General features: G+C 42.6%; 1 protein-coding gene across 1 annotated transcript in view; it reads right to left on the bottom strand.

Annotated features, from left to right (window-relative positions):
- Positions 1 to 15,822, bottom strand: part of TG (thyroglobulin) — a 155,511-nt gene extending 139,689 nt beyond the window's left edge. Inside the window, exons 1-9 of the mRNA XM_035317229.1 lie at positions 15,783 to 15,822; positions 13,821 to 13,929; positions 12,629 to 12,726; positions 11,962 to 12,165; positions 11,518 to 11,677; positions 7,007 to 7,113; positions 5,692 to 5,835; positions 4,018 to 4,203; positions 356 to 1,420 (exon numbers count right to left, since the gene is read on the bottom strand). Of these exons, the coding sequence (XP_035173120.1) occupies positions 356 to 1,420; positions 4,018 to 4,203; positions 5,692 to 5,835; positions 7,007 to 7,113; positions 11,518 to 11,677; positions 11,962 to 12,165; positions 12,629 to 12,726; positions 13,821 to 13,929; positions 15,783 to 15,822 (2,113 nt within the window). The remainder of the gene's footprint in view (positions 1 to 355; positions 1,421 to 4,017; positions 4,204 to 5,691; positions 5,836 to 7,006; positions 7,114 to 11,517; positions 11,678 to 11,961; positions 12,166 to 12,628; positions 12,727 to 13,820; positions 13,930 to 15,782) is intronic.
- Positions 15,823 to 16,712: the final 890 nt, after the last annotated feature.

Here is a 16,712-nt window from a genome sequence, read left to right as displayed (position 1 = left end):
TCCTGTGATGGGCACCAGCGATGTTATATATGCTATACTACACATTTAAGTAGAGATGTCAATGACATACTCATTAACAAGACAGGACCTTAGGGTCCTCTGTTGTGAGTGTACCTACCCCACATACTGAAAGAAACGGGGACTGTTTTTAAGACTTGGGATACCAAGGTTTATGTACACTGTATTTCCCATTATTCCCCTGCAACTGTAGGGCTGACATACTTATCTGTTAGGGGACAATATTGTTTGTATACATCATCCTGCATTTCCATAAATAACCAGATATGAAGAATTAAATCATGACATTCCAACAAAATAAGGAAGCATCTTTATATTTCCAGTTCCTGGAACTTACATTGCATGGGTTTTCCAGTATTTCCACTTATTCCTGGAATAGTATTGCCATTCAAGTCAACACAGAAGCAATTTGTCCCATAACACTGGAGTGGCAGAAAGTCTCCATCCTTAGTACAAGAGGGAATAAAAAGATCTGATCCTGCAGGCAGGCTTTGTTTCAAGTTTTGCAGGTTTCTCCTTTGCTTCTCACAGTCAGTAGGGCACCTTGGACGTTCACCTTGAACTCTTGAGCCTGGAACTTCCTTACCTGAAGTGTCCAAACACCAGCACTCTCCTGCATAGCACTGAACTTCCTCATACCTCCCTTCCTTGGTGCATGTTGGAACAAACAGGTCCTTTGGCTCCTCATCACAGTCTTTGGATCCCAATGCTATTTTCACCACTTCACCTAAATCTTCAGCAATGCTTCTGGGGACAGAAATCACTTGTTGAAGAAAAGTAAAGAATGCTGGTAGTTCCAGGACAGAGGAAAGAAATTTCATCATATTCTGATTGTCCTGCAGAGTTACTGTGCGGCCGAAGCTGCCTACAAGAGGTTGACTTAAAATGGAGCTCCCCCTTGATACTTTCAATGCAAATGCCTCAGCTGATTCCAGAAGGCCTTGGCCATTGTCCTTCCCTCTCACATCTTCCTCTGGGAAAAACTGACCAATGCTGTATTTACTGCTAGTGCCAAGTGCCCCTGTGAAGTTAAACTGGATCATATTCTTCAAGAACTTTCCTCCAAAGAGATTTTCTTGGAAACGTTTTGGATTGGCAGTAAATTGCAATGCCACTTGAACCAGTTCCCTTGATGGGAATATTCCTCTGATGGCTTCACTAAGGATGGATTCTAGCCCAGGAATCTGGTTGGCGTATGGGCTTTGCATGACTGGGGATGACAGTCCAGAGACCAGAAACAGTTCCTTGAAGAAGGGAGGGCAAGGTCTTGAGTAGCCAGGTATTTTCTCTGACTGCACATCTGGTGTGGAAAATAAATCAGGCTGACTGAAGTACCCAGCAGGGCCATAAAAGATCCTTGACAATGCCTGTCGTCTCTCAGAGATGCATATTTGTTCTTCACCTAAACAAAAATTAAAAAGTACAAACTTCAGAACCTCCAAAACCTGCTACTTTAAAGATATCTTTCAATCAGTCTCAGCAGAAACCACTGAGTGTATTTTAACTTGTCTCTAGTTCCCCAACTAAGCATCAGGCACACTGATAAAGAAACTTAAACTGTTGCTGAGTGTAACCTACGAACTTCTTGTTGCTGAGTGTAACAGTAAACTTCTCTATTCAAGACACAAACTGAATGGATACTTCCTCCAGTATGTCTGAATTTACTGCTCTGTGACCTTTTTCTAAATCTATTGTTTTCCAGTGCAAATCCTCATTCTTCTTCCTACGGTTGAAAGTATGAACAAAGTCTTTCTCAAACACATTAACTCTCTGGTAGGATGCCTGCTTCTAATAAAAAGCCCAGATGATCCAGGCGCAATATGTGAACACAAGAAAGGGAAATAGATTACAGAAAAAAAAAAAAAGAAATAGTCATTTTCACCAGTGCTATCTAATGGAAAATTTATGGAGGCTTCCTACCCAGGCCACCCACATCCCAGGCCAAGCTATGCCATAGGTGTGCCTGCTTCCAGTCCAGTCTCTGTACGTTCATACAAAGACATCAGAGAATGAAAGACTTCATAGATTCTCACATTTCTCTCATTTCTCACACTTTCTTCTCAAGCACCACTGTTATCCTTGGGGACAGGATGGTGGATGAGTAGCTTTGATCTGTTTCATCATGGCATCCAGTGGGCTGCCACCCATCTCCATCCATTCTACTTCCAGACAGTATGGTAAAATAGTCATGAATCCTGCTAATGGTGAGGATAAAAGCTGGATATCCTAAAAGCTTTTCAAATAGGTTAGCAAGTAATCTGAGGCTCTGTACTCAGCATTTTGCTCACTCCTCCTTTAGAACCCTTTCTGTCTCCACATTTCCTGGCATGCACTCAGGTCCCTCACAGTGGTTCCTTCGTGAAGGCATTTTCTGTAGGATGGGCCCCTTCTGTGTTTAGTGTTGGCTCTTGGTAACATAGATGAAGAACATCGGTTTACACTAACTTATTGGTCCCTAGAGCACAATCCATAAGTATACAAATCCAAAACAAATGTAGGATCACAGACTTTGAATGCTCTCCCCTCCTACTCATTGTTGAATCAAATCAAAGTAGAGTGAGAAGGAAAAAAATAATAATAATAAATCAAAAACCAGAAAAGCACTGCTGGGGTGAATTTACTCTAGTATCTGAAAAGGAGCACATCTCCATCTGAACTGCCTGGTGCTCCAGGTCACATGAAAACCCAAGATGCTCCCCACACCTACACCTCTGCTTCCTCCAGCATGAACATTGGTGGGGGTAAAAGCTGAAGAAATCAAACAGAAATAAAACAGAGCAGCAGAGCAGGAGACGCACATGGCACATATCTGGCTGGCCACAGGCTCCAGCTATATCCTCATGGAATACCTTCTTGGGAGTTAGTCTGCAAAACCCCCACAGAAATTTTCCCTGCTTAAATTTCCTGAGTCTGCCAATAAAAGCTGCAAGCAGCCTCATGTCGCGCCTCCCAAAAAGTTATCAGGAAAGCTCAGCAAGGCACATGCAAAGAGAAAACAAGCAGTCCCAACACAGGGTGAGGCCTCATAGAGGCTCCCTTGCAAAATCCCTAGGTGATCAGCCCTGGAGTCATGCGAACATTTTCCTTTTACTGTAAGCTTGTCTGTGCCTGGGGTACGCTGAGTGACTTGGAACCATGACACCCTGGGTAGATTCCTCCTTTCTTTATCTGCAAGGTACAACTGTGTCTTGTAGACAGAGAAATGAACTCCCCTGAAGGCAACTTTCATTAGGACCTTGTGCCCCAGCCCTCCAGCGCAATCCTGAATATTTAGGTAGTGCACTTTGGAGTCAAGGTTTTTAAACTTTCCTCCTCCCCTCTGGCCCTTTGACATTTCTGCTGTCATTTCCATTTGGGGCACAGATTTGACGGTGTATTCTTAATGAAATCTCTCTCAGAGTGCAAACCCAGACACCTTCTCTGAATTGGTTTCTACCAGATTTGACAATCTTCATGGTCAAATATTCACTGAAGGAAATACAGGGAAAAAAAAAAAAAAAAAAAAAAAAAAAAAAAACATTCAGGATGAGAGAGAGGACATCTTTGAAGCACAGCAGCATTTTGCCAAAAGAAGGTGGTAAAACCCCAAAACTCCATCACCAGCTTCCTTACATTATCCCAGATATTGGGACTTAATGCCCAGCTCCTGGAGTCAATTGACAAATTTCATGGCTGCAAAGGAAAGCCTTACCACATGAAGAACTAAAAGGCTAAAGACAGATAATAAAGGAAATTAAAAAAACAAAATATTTAATATTTTATTCAAATGTAGTGCTTAACCCCATGGAAGCTTTTGGATCCCAGTTTTTGAGCACCACAATCTGTCAAAGCCAAGAAGGGAACTGGTCCTTTAGGGTTTGTTTTTTTGTTTAACAAATACAAAATTTCCACAGGAGATAGGAGAAAGAAGGTGAATGGGCCTGGCTTGAACTGGAAGTGTACATGGATGTACAAGGCAGTGGTGTTTGTTAGCATTTTTCCCTTTTACTTAACACATACCGCAGACTGGAGGCTGTCCTCGTCTCTTGGTGCCCTGGACCTCTCTCCCTTTGGTGTCCACACACCAGCACTGCCCTCCCTGCTGACACTGCAGCGGTGTGTAGCCCCCATCAGGGTCACAGGATGGCACGTAGGCATGCTGGTAGCGCACGGCTGCATATCGCTCAACCTCACATTTTGAGGGGCCTAGAAAAAAACAGGAGGGAAAACAAAGTTTGAGAGCTATCTCCACTTGATCCCATCATTTGCCTATTTTTGATAAGACTGAAGGAAAAAAAAAAAGAAAAAAGAAAAAAAGTTTACTTTCCTGAAACTTCAAATACCAGCCCAAGATGTAAATTCTCCATTTTTTTTACAACCAAGGGAAGAGTTTTGTTGTTGTTGTTGTTGTTGTTTGTTTGTTTGTTTGTTGTTTTGTTTGTTTTGTTGTTTGATTTTGTTTTGTTTTTTGTTTTTCTGTTTTAGAAGACCCTATTCCTGTCAAACTGTCCAGAATTGGTGAAGAATCTAAAACTCCACAATGCAAATTTTCTGAGCTATGACTTCTCCCATACTAGACTCAACCCTTGTGACAGAAGCTTTCCCTGTTTACATAACCTACAATCCCACAGCCTAAACTTTTCTCACCTTCCACAGCATTCCAGCTTCATTCAGCTGAGAGACGGGGGCAGCAAGAGCATCACGTCAGAACAAACCTTTCATCCAGCACCTAGCGTGCACGGCTTCAGGTGATATTAATTTACCAGAGTCACTGCCAGTGGCTGAGCGTGATCGTGTCTCCATCTTGTGGCTGTTTCAGCTTCATCCCTGCTGACAGACACTGCCTCTAGCTACAGTCAGCCTGTTTCACAGCACTGTGCAGTGGGAGGGGAAAGATGCTTTCCAGACCCCCCCAGAACGATCAGCTCGTTCCAGAAACAGAAAAAATGTGTGACCTATGTGACTGGAAGACTTTCAGTGGTATCTGCTTAATATCTCTGGTGACGCCACTCCTCAGCAAGGGTCAGATACCAACGTCAGAGGAGTTTTGGACAGGAGGATGAAGAATCACACCAGGGGATACAAATTCCCCTCATGCAAGGCAATTCTCTTAGGCTCTGGTGTAGGAGAGAGAAGGAAACACTTTAGCTCCTGTCCTGCAGAGTTCACTGCCCATAGGCAGAGAAACACACCCCATTTGCCTCCCCTCACCAGGGAAGGAACGGACCCAAGGGCAGATCCAGAAGTTCAGCCTTGCTGGCTCAGGCACTACAACCTCTTGTATAGTCTCCTGGGGATGGAATGGGCTGTGGCCAATGTAAGATTCCTCTGATTTGTGACCTACTGTTGGAAATTAGGGAGCATTTTCTCAGTCTTTTAATATAATAAATCATCAGATCCATCTCCAGAATCTCAAAGCAAAAGATAGGGAGAATTCACAGGCTTTCAACTAATGCAAACCTCAAGTGCATGGGAAAGCTTTCATCAGAGGATAGGTACACTCTGCTGCTAAAAATCTACAGCCCAGAGACTAAAATTCAGCTGCAATGCATGGACCTCGATTCTTGTACCAAAACTGTGATATTATAAGCTTTTAGTACAGGAGTATATTAAAACAACTCTCCACAATAGCAGCTGTCATAAAGATCTGAAATTAGTATTCCACTTGCAGGGAAACACCTGGGTGCTACTTACATCTGAACCGACCAGAAGTAGCCAGCTGCACCCCCAGAAACCTCCTCTGCAGGATCCGATAAATGCTGGTCTCTGCGAACGTGCGGGCAGGCTCCAATGCAGAGAAAATTGTGTCGTAAACTTCATCAAGCAGCATCTCCAAGCCTGGGAAAGAGAGACTTTTATCAGAGGGTGTGATTTTGAGACAAAAGGCATCTCCTTTGCATCAGAGGAGCGGAATTGGAAACCTACCTTGAAAAAGAAAACCAGTCCTCTAAATTGGCCCAAGTGTGAACTTACACGGAATAACCCTAATGCCCTGCACCATAAACCCTGCTGAGTGCCCTGTCATTGGCTTTGCACTTTGACATGCACCAAAATGAGCAGAAGGAGCATCCAGTAGCCCGGCACTGAGCTGTGGTTGTGTTAGGTTCAGTCTGCAGTAGTGTAATTGATACTGTGCAATTATATCACTGCCTGATGCTTCCAAAAATCACCTCCTAACCATTCTGGTTGTATAACAAATAAATGAAAAGACATGCAGTAGTTCCTCTGAGCACACAGATTTTTGGAGAATTTCTCATGGGAATTAAATATGAAAGTTATCATCTAGCATGTAAATTTTAAGCCATCATGATCTGCATTTTTTTTTTTTTTGGCTTTATTTTTTAAGGAGCAATATCTAAGGAAAAGGATCTGGAAGTGTTCTACCTCCTCTTTCTTGGGGAACAACAAGAAAAAGGAACCAAAAACCAATATATATTTTTTCTTTTATTTTCTTTCCTTTTCTTTCCTTTTCTTTCCTTTTCTTTTATTTTTTCTTTTCTTTTCATTTTCCTTTTTTTTTTTTTCTTTTTTTCAAAATGTCCCATCAACAATTAACATGCCTGAAAGGTAACCTTAGGCTATGAGAGAAAAGGATGAACCACCTGAGCAAGAAGAAAATAGCTCAGCCTCTAGGTCCTTTTTATTCCTCTGCATTTGCTGACTGGACATTGAATGGGATTCAGCTTTCGAAGGTGGACAGAGAGTAGACTTTCCAAAATTTTATTCCACCATTCCAAAAAGGACAGGGTTAGATCCTGGGCAGCGGCTCCACTTGTCCCTGCTGGAGCACTGTTCCCAAAGGTGGGGTTCACCTTGTGTGAGCAAGCGTCATGAGAGGGCTCCAGCCTTTCCCATACACTGGTCACATCAGCTGCTCTGTGCCCTTACATCTTGCAGAAATGAACCTGGAGTCCCAAAGGAAGCTAAACACTGACACTTTTTACCTGTCCTTCTCCTTGGGAATCCAAAGCTGCTGAAGTTGACATGTGAGGTGCAGGGAGGTACTCACCGGTGTCTGCTAGCTCTCTCCCCAGGCTGTCCGAGCAGTAGCAGTACCCAGAGACCTCCGGGAATGTCTCCCGCAAGGAGCTGAAGGTTTGGAAAGCCGCCGGGAACCTGGAAGAAAAACAGCCAGCCTCCTGTGAAAGGCCTGGGGAGGCCCATTGACAACAGCAAAGCATTTGAGCTTCCCTCCCAGATTTGTATGGCAAGGATGTCTGCCCAGCACAAAGCCATTGTACAATCCTTCGGTCTGCTAGAGTCAGCCAGACTCCGACATGACCCAAATCAACTATTCCATGGGCTACCAGGCCTCACGAGTTCCTTTTAACTAAATACAGGACAATAATATCTCCCTTCAGACAGATTTCAGATCCTTCCTATGCACATACCCAGTCTCTAACATTCATTTTCAGTTCTGTTCCTACCCTTGAAAGCCTTCCAAAGAGTGTAAAATAGAGGCACGTTGGCCTAATGTTATTACAACAGCCGTTCATTAACTCCTTCCACAAATCTGCACAGGATGGCAGAGTGCCTAAACAAACAGGTTGCTTCCTCTTCCCTCCACGCTATGTATGCTTTTTGCACTGAATCAAGTACAAAAGCCGATAGAAACCTCATTATTTTTTTTCGTTCAAAGAGCATGGCTCAACGGATTAAAGAGAAAAGGTTTTTAAACACATTACAACCAAGATTGACTCCTACTTCTGGAGATCAAAGAGTTGCTAGTTCTCAGTGTAATATTCTAGGAGGAGTGACAACCGCCAGATTCCAGCAAATCAATTGTTTAGGAAGAAAACTTATTAATGTCAGAGTTGGAAAAAAGTATATATATTGTGATCTTAACTGACAGACACTCTAGGGCTTCTGCAAACAAATAGATTTTTTCTTGATTCAAGCAATGTGGTTGGCGGGACATGTTCATTCACCATGTTGCAAAAAACATGTATTATTTTGCAGAGACATACCCTTACCCTGATATACAATAAAGGTTTGATGTCCCAGCCGCATGTGGCATATTTGGAAATATCTAGTAAAAAGGAAGTGCCATCCCCTTCCAGGAGAGGTTGCTGCTTCCTCAGTACCTGGAAGCACAGGCTAGGATGGCTCAGGGACACACGCAGTAACAGCAAGCCCTGGCAAAGGAAAGGACTGGCAACTTCTGGGGTTGTCCCAGCTGCACTGCACATCACTGTGTAGTGCTGAGAGGTCTGGTACTTTCCCACATCTTCAGACTAAAAGCCTACTGACTCCTTCCACTTTGGATGGCCAAATCCTGCTCTGCTGCTGACACTGGTGTGCTAAAAGCTATCAAAATGTCATACTTCAGAACATAAAGGGGTTTACTTTAGCATTAAAACAAGTCAATTTAAGTTATAAACAACTAAATACCATCTTTCTATGGTCCACTGTGGATATAAATGGCTTAGTGGATTTCTAGAGCTTTCTGGTACCCCTGAATTATGCACTGGTCATTGCTCAGTCAGGAATGTGATCTTGTCTCTGAGCAGAGCAGTGCTCCTATCGACTCAAAGGCATCTGCCTACACCCACTCATCTCCTGGAAGCTTATCCCCTCAGCATCTCGACATCCAGCTTAGTGACACAGGCTGCTATGCAAAATAAATAAATAAACAAAATAAAATAAGAAAATAAAAATCTGCATGCTTCCTTCTTTTACCCTCAATGTTAAGATGTCATATGCATAATTATACCGCTTTTATATGAGACAGACATGCAGTCATATCCTGCCATTCTGGTTACTTTTGTTCTAAGTAGAGAGTATGGCTAAATAAAGTGCAAAAGGGTATAAATTAGGCCCACACAAACAAGAGGATAGAACTTAATCTATCACATTTAGAAAACTCACGCCCCACTGCTCCTTTTCTTTTTCTCAGACTCCTTATAATCACAGCCCTAGAGGTGAGAAGGGAGAACTCAGAAGACCTCATCTATCAGTCCCAGTCCAAAAAGAAGTGGCTGAAGCAGGGATGACCGTTTAAGTTGTGGATAAATTCATTGTGTACCCATGTGTTTCAAGAAGAGTGCTTGTACTTAACAAAAGAAGTAGATAAATGTATGGTTGCTGACCTTTTCCTCCAACTGTGCCTCTGCTCTTGGCTTCCAGCAAAGGTAACTCATTCCTGATCTTCAAAAGCAGATTTGCAAATAACCCCTTCTGTGTTCTGTGTGTGCAGCTGAAGTCACAGCTGCCTTTCTTACTGACTGCTCAGAAGTGGAGGGAAAATATCAGAACATGTTTTTACACTACCAAAAAAATAACACATGGAACATAAAACTATTAGAGAGTATCCAAAGGAGGTCTCCAAAGATGGTGAAGGGTCTGGAAGGAAGACACGTGAGGAGTGGTTGAGGCCCCTTGGTCTGTTCAGCCCAGAGCACAGCAGGCTGAGGGGAGGCCTCATGGGGCCTGCAGCTCCCTCACGAGGGGAGCGGAGGGGCAGGCGCTGAGCTCTGCTCTCTGGGGACAGCGACAGGACCCGAGGGAACGGCATGGAGCTGGGACAGGGGAGGGTCAGGCTGGGTGTTAGGGAAAGGTTCTGCACCCAGAGGTGGTCGGGCACTGGGACAGGCTCCCCAGGGCAGTAGTCATGGCACTGAACCTGCTGGAGTTCAAGAAGCGTTTAGACAATGCTCTCAGACGCATGGTCTGATTTTTGGGTGGTCCTGTGTGGAGCCAGGGTTTGGACTGGATGATCTTTATGGGTCCCTTCCAACTCAGGATATTTTTTTATTCTAATCTAACACATAATAGAGCAAAACCTCCAGTGAGCTGACCAAGGTCTTTAGTTTGATGAACATTATAGCAAGAAAGTTAAAAAAATCTCCTTGTTTTTTGAGCTTTGGATCTCTCCTCCACTATCTGCTGTAGGGCTTTCTATATGGCTGCCTATCCAAGCAGGACCTGGGCACAGTTTATATAAAAGAACAAACAGCAGTCCAGTCAAGTAAGGCAGGAAATTTGGGCTTGCTTTCTTTCCAGAAGTCTTCCCCTTGGTAAAGTCTTAGGCTTAAGCTTATTATTATTGTTATTATTATTAATATTTTCTCCATTTTTTAAAACATACTAATTTATTCTGGAATTGTTGTAAAGGTATGAGGAAATGATTTGGGAAGGGAGTTAATTGACACATTTAGATTTCAAAAGTCAGCCCACAGAGCCAAAGAATGTTTTCCCAATGGTCAGAACATGAACCCAAACCTTTTAAAATGGAGGTTTAATCCCTATTTTGCCACAGGCCTTCAATGTGAAAATCATCACTTCAACTCTGCATTCGGACCTCATGCTTATAGGAAAGAATAATGATAATCCAGGCAGAAATACTGTATAAAATAAATATATTAATGACCTAAGATACTCAAATCATATGGTTATGGATTAAGTCTATGTCATAATTAGAAAGGTAGACAGCTGGGAGTGACATGGTCCTGCTGTGATTAATTACATGACATAGACACAAGAAAAGGCCAATCTTGCAGACCTTTTCCAGACAAACCTCTCAGTGGGAGGGGAAAAGATGTTAATTTAAAGCATTGCTTTCTTCTCTGATTTTTCTTTTAGAATTTCCACACTCTACAGGCAAACAAACAAAATAGCCAGACTATTTTGATCTTGCCAAAATAACCTCTCCCAAAGCTCTGACAAATCTGTACTGTGCATCTGAGCCTGCCTTTCAGTTTTGCTTAAATTAAAGAAGGAAACCCTCAAAATAGCAAAATTGACGCTTACAATAAAATGCCTTTGCTGCTATAGAGCCAAGTCAGAACGAGACATTACATTTACTCCACTGCCCTCCTCTGGAGAAATATGCTGATTGAGATGCCAAGACAAACGCACTTCGCAAGACACAAACTCTTCCCTCTGCGGTTCCCCTTTCCCAGCCCTTATTTCTCCATGTGAGCATTAATTCCTGATTCCTCCAAAGAACAAGCATTTGATACAGCATTTTGAAATCTTCCCCAGCCTGCTCCAACCCACCAGAAGCTGGCCTGTACACCACATCCCTGTTCATCACTTGCTGGCTCCCCTGTGTGAGCAACTCTGGCACTGTTAAATGGAAAAAAGTTTTCCTACTGTCACATAGAACTTGCTCTTTATGTTGCCACTTGTCTCTCTGTCCTTCTGTTCTCATATTCCAAATGGAATAATCTTTCTTACCTCATACATAATCTGAATTTCTCTTCCTTCTGCATTTATCTGCTGATTGGTGTCTGTTTGAATGATTTCCCTTGCTATTTTTCCAATAGCAATCACCAGTGTTTGGTAACCACTACTGAGCAAAGGCACACTGATTATAGTGCAGGGATTTTCTAGAAGAGTAAATTTAATTTAGGAAAAATAAATAAATAAATAAATAAATCACTTGGTTCGTTCATTAGCAGGAAATAATATCAGATAGGGTCACAGAAAAAGAGCTTCATGTGGAAAAAAATGCAGTAAGATCCTGACTTTAAGCTGTGTGCATCACTGTCTCCCACTTTCATAAGTCTACACTCTTACCTGTTATAATTATGAACGAGATCAAAAAACATCATGTCTGTAGTGTTGACAAACTTGCACTGGACAGGCAGAAACTCTCCATCTGCTGAGCACTGAGGTGGGCTCTTCTCCCCAACTCCATGCAGAATGCGACGGTCCCGGATCTCGCAGGTTCCTGGACCTAGCATGAAAAAGAAGTAATATTTATTAGAGCTTAATTTCCCACAAACCAGGCCATGGTTTGGAAGAGGCCTAGATTCATTATGTTGAACATGCAAACCTAGTTGCCTCATATTGTCTTTATAACCAAAGGAAATAGCCATTTAGTTTAAATTTCTCAGCTAACACCTGTACTTCTATAGGCTAAGTGTAGGCTGCAGTGTCCAAGCTCCTGATCTACCACCTTTCATTTATACCAAACCTTCTATCCCCACAAAACTCACCGTTTTGTTGAATCTTACTTACACTGGGTGGGCTTTCCTCTCTGCCTGGTGCCATAAATCTCCATTCCTTCCGAATCTACACACCAGCACTGACCCAGCTCCATGTCACACTGCTCCACGTCAAATGCCCCTGAATCCGTGCACTGAGGGATGTAGGAGATGCTGCTGCTGTTGATGTAGCGACTCACCAGGATCCTCTGCTTTTGCAGCTGGCAGAACGATAAGCCTGTAGTACCAGAGCAGGCAGTGTTAGAGGAAAGTGCTTGCTGGGCACTGAATCATTTATTTTTTTAAGACAACAGCTGAGTTTTCTCAGAAGAGGGAGTTCTGATTCTGCCACCCAGGTGGCATCACGACATTGATGGTTATGAAGTCAAAAAAACTGGTAGATAGAATCCCTCCACAGCTGGGACTGAAGATGTCCAACTCAAAGATGAATACAATCAGTTGAGCTTTCATTCATGATTTACATTATTGTGACCTTCATGAATACAGACCATTCAAGTGTATCATGTTTTCATGACCAGCTTCAAAGAAACTCCAGAAATTCAGCTAGAAAGACGCACAAATTACAACAAAATAGAGTCCGTCTAATCCTGACATTAGCATATTCTTGATTTCAACATTTCAAGTGAAGATTTAAGTGGCTCTTTGTCCACTGTGAACAACACTGGAAACATTTGACTTACAAGATACAGGATATCCATCCTGTTTGCTGCCAGGTACCTCGATGCCATTCTCATCCACACACCAACAGGAGAGACCATTTCTACTGCACTGAACTGTCCTGAAGTAGAATATGAGGAACACATTTTACTCTGTTAGCTCCAGAATCATCAGTCAGTATGGGACATAAGCCATGGCAAACAGGTTCAAGTATTTTATTATTGCAAATAATGGAGTCAGAAAGGGCTTTGTTTAGGGTGGCTCTAAATCTTTTGGGTCTACCTGTTAAGTCTTAATTCTAGTAATTCTCTGGAGTCTTCAGGAATTGCCAATAACTGACTTGAAGTCATTCAGGAGGCAAGTAAATCGCACAGAATCCTGATATTTATCGGATCTGTATCTGATATATATTTATCTGATGATATCTATCTTGATCTGTATCTGAGATTTATCTTATGTTTTGAGATCTTTTCTAACTCAAATCTAGCATGGTCTAGGTACCCCACCCAAGGCAAAAACAGTAAGATAATATTTGTGAACATTACAGGTTGGAATCTCCCTCAGCTTTAACTCATTAACTTCCTCCATCTTCAAGCACCATGCTGCTCTCTATACTGCTATTGTCCACTTGCTATTTAGTTCCTTTACCGCCTTTAGGAGGAAACTCAACTGTGCTACTTAAAGCAGTGTGAATAACTTCTCCAAGCCAGCTTGGCTCAGCTATGTCAGCTGGCACACTGATCACAGGTCTCATGCCCATGAGTGTGCATAGGAAAACAGCACCTACATTACACAGCAACCTCTATCAAGTATTTAATGATACTGACAACATTATCCTATTAGTCTTAGATTTAATTGTAAACACAGAGATTAATTCCAGTAACAGGAAAGTAACCCAGAGAAGCTGTGGATGCTCAAGGCCAGGCTGGATGGGGCTTAGGGCAACCTGGTCTGGTGAGAGGTGTCCCTGCCCATGGCAGGGGGTTGGAATTAGATGATATTTAAGGTCCCTTCCAACCCAAACCATTATGTGATTCTGTGAATTCACTCAGGGAGAGGCTGGATCTGCAACATGGCTCAATGAAGCCTGTTCAGTCCCTCACGCCATTCATCCATCCTTATTGATAGGGAGGCTCTTCAAACCAAAGCTAAACACTCAAATAGTAGTGAAAAGTCACAGAGTAAAACAACAGAATCAAAGCAGGGATGAATTACCTGAACTGGCCATCTTCTGAGCACTGAGGTACGTAGGTGTCTCCTCCTGCAAAAGCCTTTTCCCTCTGAAGCTCACATGGACGCAATGGCTGGGAATCTGTCTGGTACTCTGAAAGCATCAAGAAGGTAAATGCTAAGTGCAGTTTCACCGTGAGCCTGTTTTTATCAAAACCCTATTAAATTCCAGTGCTGTGCAGTGAAAGCCCCAGGTTCACAAGCCCTCCCTGAATTTCTACACAGGACAGCACCAAAAAAACTAGCTGGGTTGCCAGATGCAGGATAAACATGTGACGGAGGTCTTTCCCAGGCCTGTATTTAATTAACATCAGCTCTGTCCTGTAATACTACAGCATCATTTTCTGGTACCTGAGTAGTTTACTTAGAGTTAGTTGTGTTCATCTCCACAAAACAGTGTTTTGGCATAACCACAACTATTTCTCAGAGGGAGGGACATCACTGTTAATATTTTTGTGAACAAATAAAGCTAAATAATAGGTATTATTCAATCAAAAGGAAAGGTATTTCTTCTTAATCTCATGAAAGGCTTTTTAAAATATCTTAATCTCATGAATTCTCAAAGGAATCAATGTCTAGCAGGTAGTGTCAGAATAGGAGTCTTCTTAAATTACTAGGAGAACTTCTTAGTTTTTACCAGTACAAGTGGTTAGATACTGAAGCCAATGAGCAAGAGAGCAGATTACTCTTCAGTTCTTAATGTATTCAAAACCATTTTTGTAGGAGTTTTAGGAAAATAATGAAATTCAGTATTTTATTATTATTATTATTTTACAGATTAGTTGATCTCACAGTTTCCCTGTCCTCAAAATCCAAGGAACATCACACTTTTAATTCTGTTGAACAGTTCTAAATATACATAAATACAGTAAACAAAGCCATTAATGCAGATTTAGACCACAGATTCACTAAGTGCAATATTTGATCTGAGTGCAACCGCATGTATAGCAGTGCAAATACTTCGTAAGTATTCTAAATACTTTTCAGCTTCCAATTTGCAGTTAGGGAGTTGAGCCACAGGTGTTTTCTGTACACTTCAGAACTCTCAGTCACTTTTTCTTTGATTTTTTTCTGTGTCCCCTTAGGCCCATGTTAAAATTGCCACAAGACTCTAAAGGGATTTTAGGTTAGGTCACCTATAGATACCTATCTGCAGACAAACCTCACACCATTTTCATCTCAAACATGACTCAGGCAGTTGCTGTAGGGTGTGTGGAGATCCCTTCATACAGTGCCAGAGACAGCCTACTGAGGCACCTGAGTTAAAACGTTAATGGGTGACTCAAACTCCTTATCATGCAGGACTGTCAAATCTGGTTTCTTTAAACAGACCAAAGAGAGTTAGCAACAGCATTCAGACTATCCAATATCTTAAATTGAGGATCCAGCCTAAATAGATGATGGGACACGAGTAGAAGATACAATCTGATGACCCTTAGCTTTGCTGCAGCAGCACCCTTTCCTATCCAAGCTTCTCTACTCCAGCCTGTTCTTCCAGAAAACTTTGTTTTTTCCACCCAAAGTCCAGGTGTACTTGAACTCAGACGACTCTGATCTCATAGAGATCCTCACAGCTCGGGATTTAACCTGGAGCACAAACTCAGTCTGCACAGCACAAAATAACCATCTACCAACAACTCAAGATCATTATCTACATCTACCAATGATTCAAGATCATTATCTACTTAGATGGAATAACGTAAATAGCAGCACAAAGATCACAGGAGTAGTCACCACTGAACACGAGCAAAGGGAAAGGACAAGCATACTTACCAAATATATTGGCTGCTGCTATGCTAATAAAGCAAAGAAGGGTGCAAACTGGGATGGAGCCCATCTTGCGATGGGAGAGCTCCATCCCCTGGTGTCACTGCGGCAGCCCTGCACACCACACGTAGCCCTCACCTGCCTTTTTATAGCAACCACTGTTCCAATAAGCTCACTTACGTGCTGGTAGACTGGCCATGGAGTTGGGCGAGTGACGCATGTGATACTTCTGAAAAAACCACAAGGGGCCCCTTCACCTGCTGCTGCCCTCGTGGTTTCCATCTGCAAGCCCTCGCCCCTCTGCAGGGAGCACTCCTGAGCCCAGTCACTGGAAAGGAGAATGAGCAGCAGCAGGCTCGGGAGGGGCTGGGGGTACTTCGTTAAATCGCCGTGCACATTGAGCAGATTGACACGGCCCCAGCCAAAGATCCTCTTGTCACCTGTGCAACCATTTGCACTGAGTTAGAGATCCAGCCCCGTGCCCAGAGCCTGATGTCCCACTGAGGTCAACAGCAAGTTAGAGACCTGAAGTGTATCAGGCAGCATTGGCATGGGGCAGGTTTGTGAAGAATGCTGCCAACCCCGGAAAACATCACAGATCAGAGTATGTGTTTAAATATAAGTGTTAAGTATTATATTTGTCTTCGTTGAGACTTTGTGCCACTTATTAGAAGCACACTTTTTTGTGTATTTCTAGATAGCCTGGCCCACTGTGGCAAGAAGAAGGCTTCCAAGCAGGGCAGCGCTATGAGCAAATACACCTTGTGGTGCAGTTACTAAGCAAGAAACTGGATAGCTGCAGCTCCACTGACTGTGAAGGGAATTGAGGGTCAGAGTCAAATGCATTCAACATTTTTCTTCAACTTCCACTTGCACCAAGCACTTAATGCAGCCCAGTATTTGGCTGGAAGTAGCTTAGCTTCTGAGGCTTCATCCTCTAGGTGTTAAATGTGTATGACAATTAAGCTTGTTAACACAAGTCAGTTCTTTTGGGAATTTATTACATGCAAGATCTTCAATGTAAATAATTCAGAAATATTATTTCCTTGATTCTAGAGTATCATTTCTTACTTGACCACCTCTTATGACTCTCAAGTAGCATTTATCTGC

Source organism: Oxyura jamaicensis, chromosome 2, assembly GCF_011077185.1.
Source record: "Oxyura jamaicensis isolate SHBP4307 breed ruddy duck chromosome 2, BPBGC_Ojam_1.0, whole genome shotgun sequence".
Taxonomy (NCBI): domain Eukaryota; kingdom Metazoa; phylum Chordata; class Aves; order Anseriformes; family Anatidae; genus Oxyura; species Oxyura jamaicensis.
This window is presented reverse-complemented; position numbering and strand designations above follow the sequence as displayed.